Raw genomic sequence first — 8196 nt, forward strand, 5'->3', positions numbered from 1 at the left:
GCAGGCGTCCCGCCTGCTGGGACTGCAAGGCGGCTCCTGCAGTCGCGTCTTTCCAAGCGGGAGAGGAGGGGCGCGGGAGGCTTTACGGACCCCCCCGGCTTGCAGAAACTTCGTGGGGTCTGAGCGGGCACGAACCTGCGATCCGGAGATCCACAGGGTCAAACTCCCTCCTCTAACGGGCGTCCCTGCTTCATCTCCTCTAAGAGCGCCTGCCAGTCGTGACTTCATGGTAAGTTGCCGACTGTTTCTTTGCACCGTCACACTCGAGACTTATTTGTAGGATGGCGCTTTAAAAAACCCGGAATCTGTGAGTGACTTTTCTAATCAGCACGTCTCCGCTCTGCTGCTTAAAATACACAGTGGAAGGAAGATGCCCCAGACCAGCCTGTCACTGTAAAACGTGATCACGTGCTGGTGATGGTGCTTGAAGGTTCCTTCTGGACTCGGCAGGCTTTTGTCGTCGTTTCGTAAACATTACTTATCGGCTGAGTGTATAAGTTGCTTCTGGAGGCAACACTGAACTGTAGTCATAAAGGAAGCTTTGGGGTAATTGTGTAAAAAATATAACCTGATGGAAGGTAAGGGCCTCCGTTCTGTTCAGATCTGCTCACATGTAGAAGCCTATTATTTTGTCTCAGAGATCCATAAGCACCCAGTAGAATAAATACAGGCACCTTGTACTTCTGTGCTGGATACTTTCTGTACAGATCAACCCTGCAATTGGGAATCATTGCTCATATACGCACATGCACATACATATTTGAAACTGAAGAGGAAAAATAGCTCCTGTTGTGTTTCACTCCGCGGGTATAATCACCCCCGTCCCTTTCCATAGGAGTTGAAGTCTGACAGTTCCTCTCTCATCCTCTCCTCAGTCCCTCCTGAAGTCCTGTTGACTGTCTCTTACTGTTTACCCTCTGTCTTCAGCAGCAGCCCTCCTGTTCCAGCCTTCACATCTCTGTCTGGACTGCTTTAGGAATCTCCTCATTAGGGTCTGCCAGCATCTGCTGTGGTCTCCGTTGTAGTTTTCCACGCTAGATGGAAATTTCAGAACGCAGATCTCATAAGGTGTCTGTGTGTCTAAAGTCTTTCAGAGGCTTCCCACAGTTTATAAGATAAACCAACATCTTTAACATGCCCTGTAAGCCCTGCGTAGTTGGACCTGATTGCCTTTCCTGCCTCGTGTCCCCTGTGCTTTCTGGCATTCCCTTGCTCCCCTAGTCACTCTGTCTGCTTTCTGTTCTGCTTCAGGAATATGGCCTTTGGTTATGAGACTTCCCTGCCTGGAAATGCTCCTCCTTCCAGCCAGTTAATGTCTCTTCATCATTCAGCTCACTCAGGGAAGACTGTCCTGATCAGAACAGACACTCCAGTTATATGTTCTCATGACACCATTGCAGAGTTGCCATATTTATTCATGCTTAACAAATTAATGAGTTCTTCGTCTCCTGTTGCATAAGTGCTTAATAAATGTTTGTTGAATGAATGAAATGAATTCATTTAATGCCTACTAAATGTGCTAGGAATTGTATTCAGCATTTTACATCATCTTTAATCCTTAAGATAGTCCAACACCACCACCACCCCACCCTTCTGTGGAAAAATTGTCTTCCATGAAACTTGTTGAAAAGGTTGGGGACTGCTGACCTAGGGAGCTTGCTCAAGATACAAATAAGCTAAATGCAACTTTATAGGTTCTCATTCCTAAGTTTGAGCTAGTTCATAGGCATCTACATAGTTTAACCAGTTATCCCGGTTATTTAGAATCTATTTTGGCATTAGGGACCAGCTTCATGGAAGACAGTTTTTCCATGGAGGCTGGGGGAAGGGGGTGGGGAGGTGAGGGGAAGTTGGCAGTCACACCTCACTGCTAATGTTAACCTGTCTTTGCAGCCACAACTAGCATCACTGCCTCAGGTCTACCTCAGACCATCAGGCATTAGATTCTCACAAGGAGCGTGCAACCTAGATCCCACGCATGCATGCACACTTCACAATAAGGTTTGCACTCTTATGAGAATCTAAGCTGTCATTGTTCTGACAGAAGACTGAGCTCAGGCAAAAATGCAAGAGATGGGAAGGGCCTATAGTACAGATGAAGCTTTGCTCGCTAACCTGCTGCTTACCTCCTGCTGTGCAGCCCAGTTCCTAACAGGCTAGGGACCCTACTGGGTTTCACCAGGTTTTGAAGACCATTGTCTTAAGACAGTGCTTAAGTGCTTTATGAATTTGTTTTGTACATTGTGCTGTACTGTATTTGGGATTTCATGCATTTTTAAATCAGAAGAACTGTAGACCCACAGAAATGATCTTAGTGGTCATTTAATCTAATTTCCTACCCAGTTATTCCTTTTCCCTGTTCTCAAGCCTGAGTAATGAGAAGCTGCCACCCCCTGCTACTGCTTCTTTTTAAAAAGTTACAGTAATTTTAAGAATCTGATACATTTGTAGTAAAAACTATACTATACTAATTACATGGGCTGAAAATGCCTTCAAAAGACCTGGATGTAATCTCTCCTGAGATCTTATTGTTTAAATTACTTATTTGATATTTAAACCTATATTGCTTTATAATCTCTCTTGTTGCTTTTAAAATCTTATTGTACAGTGGTCTTAAATTTTTTATTTTTGTTAAAAAAATTTTTTTTGACTCAGGATCTCACTCTGCCACCCAGGTTGGAATGCTGTGGCACAATCATAGCTCACCGTAGCCTTGACCTCCTGAGTAGGCAGATCTTCCTGCCTCGGCCTCCCAAGTAGCTGGGACTACGGGCATGTGCCACCATGCCTGGCTGATTTTTTGACTGTGTGTGTGTGTGTGTGTGTGTGTGTGTGTGAGATCGACGGACAGACAGACAAAGGTCTTGCTATATTGCTTAGGCTGGTCTTGAACTGCTGGGCTCACTCTGCCTCCCAGAGTGCTTAGATTGCAGCCATGAGCCAAAGCTCTCAGTCTGGTCTTAAATTTGTAACCAGTGACACAACTGAATGTTTTGTTTCTTGTTTCTCTTGTTTCTCCCACTACACTTAGCATGGTGCTTTTCACCTAGTAAGTACCCAGTAATTTGTGTACTTGTCTGTGCATTGCTAGGTCTTTCTCTCTCTTCTTTTTAAATGTTTGTTTTTGAAGTCAGACCTGTCTTCTGTAATACTGCTGTTCTGGCTCAACTGTGTCTAATGATTAGTTACTTTCTATAATTACAAACAGAATGAGCCAGGCATGGTGCCTGATGCCTATAATCCCAGCACTTTGGGAGGCTGAGGCAAGAGGATTGCCTGAGCCCAGAAGTCTGAGACTAACCTGGGCAACATAGCGAGATCTGTCACATGCCTGTAGTACCAGCTACTCAGGAGGCTGAGGCAGAAGGATCACCTTAGCCCAACAGATCAAGGCTGCAGTGGCCGTGAGTGTGCCTCTGCACTCCAGCCTGGGCAACAGGTAAGACTCTGACTCAAAATAATAATAATAATAATAGTAAAGAGCATTATTTTACTTAGCTGATATAATCCTTGTTCTGAATAAGATTAAATGAAGATTTCTGTATAGGCCAAAGAATAATACAAACCATTTTTTGAAAACTTTCTTTTTAAAAGTTTCTACTGTAATCCCAGCACTTTAGGAGGCTGGGGTGAGTGGATTGCCTGAGCCCGTGGATTCGGGACCAGCCCAGGCAACTTGGCGAGACCTCATCTCTACAACAGATAAAAAATGAGCCGTGCATGGTTGTGTGCGCCTGTAGTTCTGGCTGCATGGAAGATTGAGGCGGAAGGCTCATTGGAGCCAAGCATATTGACACCGGGGTGGCTGTGAGCATGCTACTCCGGCCTGGGCGACGGAATGAGACTCCAACTCAAAAAAAACCAAAACAAAACAAACAAAAAAAATTCCGGTAAACTCTAAGTGCTTCCACAAAAAGAAACATATTTCAAGAATATAGCTTAAGATTTAAGATCATCTTTCTTTAGATATAAACAGATAAGTACTGCATTTGGAAATATGGGTACAAATTTTTCCAGTGGTTGGGCACGGTGGTGGCTCATGCCTTTAATCCCAGCACTTTGGGAGGCTGAGGCAAAAGGACTGCTTAAACCCAGGAGTTTGAGGTTGCAGTGAGGTATGCACTCTAATCTAACCTGGGTGACAGAGTGAGACCCTCCGCCTTAAAAAATTTTCCCCCTATAGTTTGTTAAATATTTCACCAAAAGTACTTCATGTCTTGTGAATTCAATTCTTATTTAGAATTACAGTAATTCATTTAATAGCTATATAAATGATTATAAAAGTGGTAGTCTTTTGTTATCAGGTATTTACATATGAATTTTAGACCTTGTGTCACTTTAAGGGATAAAACTATTTTGAGTTCATTTGTATTATTGTTCTTTGTAGTCAATGTGTATTGTTTTGTGTTTATTGAAAGTAGGTGCAAGGTGCCACGAGACCAAATGTTATTAAATGTAATTCCATTGTCATGTGTAATTACAATAGTCTTTTTTTTAGCATAAATACAATTTTGCCTGTTATATTTCTGCTATATCTAGAGTTCATGAGCAGGCAGAACTGGAAGAATTACCCCTTCCTTGCAACTACCGCCAACAGGTGCTGCAGCACTCAACCCACTTTCTGCCAGGCACACGTAAACTCTAGTGTTGGGACAGATTTACGAACTTCTGCTCCTGAAAGCTAGTTGATGGCTGAGTGCTACAGTCTTGGGATCATTCTCTAGCTACCCCAAATCTTATTTTGGCTATGATTTTGGAGGGGAAGATGTTTGAATTTCACATGAATTCTACTAAATGGTATACAAGGAGAAATGCTTTCCATGATTAATCATTTCTGTCATTTATAACTTTGTCTTTGGAAATAATAGGATTTTGTCTTCATTAATCAAATGAAAATTTGAAAAGCTATCATTTTTAGAAAAGATAGTTGGACTCTAGGTTTCCTACATGTCAAATGCCTGTGCTAATAATTCAAAATCTCATGTAAGTTCAGGTCTTATTTTACAGGCTCATTGAGCTTGTTCAGTCCTTGGCATTCTTTTATTCTTATGATATACTTATTCTTCTTGGGTTTCCTTGGATAACCTTTCTCAAGACCATTCTCAAGACCAAAGTCTACTCTACTGACTTCTGGGGTCCAAATTTTTACCTTTAGTCTAGACAGTTTTCCTACATTTCTGGCTTAGGAAACCTTAGGAGCTTAGGTTCTGGCTCCAAAAACCGAGTAGGTATTTCAGTATATGTATCATTCAGGCAACTCAAATTCTATATGCCCCAAATTGAGTGCTTCCATAAAACAAACAGTTGCCTTCTATCTGTACCACCTCGGTAAATAACTTAACTTTCACCTAGATTCTGAAATTGGAGATGGGGTGGGGGTGGGGTCGGAGTCTTAGTTTTGTTCCTTTCCTTTATGTAATTGTCGTTTAAGTTCTCTTAGTTCTAACTTGCACTTGTTTCTTGATTTTTCCTTTCTTCTCCTTCCTCACTGCTATATTCTTAATTCAGCAACCTATCTCCCTTTTATATAAGTTTGTTTAAAATGTGAAATATGACACATAAAGATGTGTAACATAGTTTAATATGTAAACTAACACCTTTGAAACACCCCCTCTACCCACAGTCTCCAAGTTTCTTTTCCTTTGTTCTCTTGCCTCTCTGTTGCCCCAGCCGGAGTGCAGCGACACTATCATGGCTCACCGAAGCCTCAACCTCCTGGGCTCAGGCGATTCTCCCACCTCAGCCTCCCAAGTAGCTGGGACTACAGGCACACACCACCATGCCTGCCAAGTTTTTAAATCTATTTTTGGAGGCTGGTCTCCAACTCCTGGGCTCAAGCAGTCCACCCACCTCTTCCTCTCAAAGTGTTGGGACTACAGGTGAGCCACTGTGCCTGGCCCCTGCATACATTCTGAATTATATAATGTCATCCCTGAACTACGTATTGAAGTTCTCCTCAGTCTTGCCATATTCTCTACCTCCACCTCTAATGTGTTTTTCACTGTGATCGAGTGATCATCTTACTCATGTCTGAAACCCTTCTGTGCCTTCTCGTAGCTTGATTTCTTACTCAGTGCCCTTGGTGATCTGGCTTTTCTAGTCTCCTTTGCCATGCTTCTTTTCCTCTGCTTCTGTCTGAACTGCTTTATTTTTATTTTGTGGTTTTACTTCTGCAGTTCTCTTATTCTCTATCTAGTTCACTCCTCTAGCATTACTGGTTTTGGGAAGTATTCTTTTTTTGCCCTTGTAACACTATGCATGTATGTTCTGTATGCACTATAGGCTAATGCTATGGTTGCCTTTTTTGGTCTGTTTTCCTCCTTTGACAGTATGATCCTTCATAGCTTATTTTTCCTTTGCCTCTTCCCCAGTTTCTCATATGGCATCACGTACATAGCGGGTATTCAGTAAATATAAATAAAGCACCAGATACATTTCCATGTCTGTTCCCTGCCTAGTGTACATCAGTGTTGACTGTTTGCATGATGGCTAGGCATCTCAAATTTGAGTATCATCTCTGAAAATATCCCTTGTTTTCATACTGAACTCTGTAGTTTTCAGATCACGCTGTAATCTTCTCCCTTCTATAGCTTGGCTCATAGTAATCCTTCTTTCTGAAATACTCCTTTTCCTTTTTTCCTACCTGAAAAACACTTTTTGAGCCCATCTTAATGTTTTCATAGCATGGTACATTCTACCTTTAGTTAATTGTTGTAACTCATTACAACTCTGAGTCTGCTATTGGACTGAATTCCTAAAAAGCAGACATGTTTTCATGTACTTCTGCATTCCCAGTGTGTAACAAGGTGCATAGCATTTAATATGTAGCAAGTCAGCAGGGTTAGAGGGATAGATATGGTGGTAAATAGGATTTCCTATCTGTTTACCTCCCCATCAAAATCAACAGCAGGGTCATAGAGAACAACTTGGTGTAGCAAATCAGTGTTTTCATAATGCCAATAGCAGCATTTTCTAGTTGCTTAAAGAAGTGCAGCATTGCTGGGCTCGGTGGCTCAGCCTATAATCCCAGCGCTTTGGGAGGCCGAGTGAGTGGATTGCCTGAGCCTGCGGGTTCGAGACCCGCCTGGGCGACTTGGTGAGACCTCATCTCTACAATAAATCAAAAATGAGCTGGGTGTGGTAGCGCGCACCTGTAGTTCCAGCCACTTGGACGGCTGAGGCAGAAGGATCGCCGGAGCCCCGCAGGTCGAGGCTGCAGTGACTGGGAGCGGCTACTGCATTCCAGTCTGGGTGACAGAGTGAGACTCCAAGTCAAAAAAAAAAAAAAGAAGTGCAGCATTAACTTAAAAAGGAAACATGAGTCTCTGTCTTCATTTACAGATAATTCAAATTTTTAATAGAACAAAGTAGATTATATTTACATAAATATAATTTAATTACTGGAGAAAATGGGATGCAAACTATCTTAGTCCCGTGGTCTTCAGATATTTTTGTGTATCATATAATTTTGAAAAATATTGTGCCCTTTTGCATTTTTTTTTTTGGCGTTGGAGTCTCACTGTGTCGCCCAGGCTGGAATGCAGTGGCACATTCATAGCCACTGCAGTCTTGACCTGCTGGGCTCAGGTGAGCCTTCTCCCTTAGCCTCTCAAGTAGCTGGAACCACAAGCATGTGCCATCACACCTGGTGAATTTTTTAATTTATTGTAGAGTTGAAATCTCGCCAAGTTGCCCAGGCTGGTCTTGAACCCCTGGGCTCAGGCAATCCTCTCACCTCAGCCTTCCACACTGCTGGGATTATAGGTGCATGCCACCATGCCCAGTTAATTTTTTGGTTTTTTTTGTAGAGATAAGATCTCACCAAGTTTCCCAGGTTGGTCTTGAACCTCTGGGCTCAGGCAATACTTTCGCCTCCGCCTTCCAAAATGCTGGGATTACAGGTGTGAGCCACTGTGCCTGTCGTACTTTTGCATATTTTATTTTCATTTCTTTTTTTTTGAGTTGGCGTCTCACTTGGTTGCCCAGACTGGAGTGCAGTGGCTGCTTCAGTCTGCTGGGCTCTGGCGATCCTTCCACCTTAGCCTTCTGAGTAACTGGAACTACAGGCGCGTGCTACCACACCCAGCTCATTTTTCATTTATTGTAGAGATGAGGTCTCGCCAAGTTGCCCGGGCAGGTCTTGAACCTGTGGGCTCAGGCAATTCACTCACCTCGGCCTCCCAAAGCATGGGATTA

General features: G+C 42.9%; 1 protein-coding gene across 1 annotated transcript in view; it reads right to left on the reverse strand.

The window, feature by feature from the left end:
- DEPDC4 (DEP domain containing 4) overlaps positions 1–228 on the reverse strand; it is a 28864-nt gene extending 28636 nt beyond the window's left edge. The window contains exon 1 of the mRNA XM_021715857.1: positions 14–228. Coding sequence (XP_021571532.1) covers positions 14–228 — 215 coding nt within the window. The remainder of the gene's footprint in view (positions 1–13) is intronic.
- Between the last annotated feature and the right edge of the window lie 7968 nt (positions 229–8196).

The sequence above is a fragment of the Carlito syrichta genome, unplaced genomic scaffold, assembly GCF_000164805.1.
Source record: "Carlito syrichta isolate Samal-C Ts95f unplaced genomic scaffold, Tarsius_syrichta-2.0.1 Scaffold307930, whole genome shotgun sequence".
Classification (NCBI taxonomy): domain Eukaryota; kingdom Metazoa; phylum Chordata; class Mammalia; order Primates; family Tarsiidae; genus Carlito; species Carlito syrichta.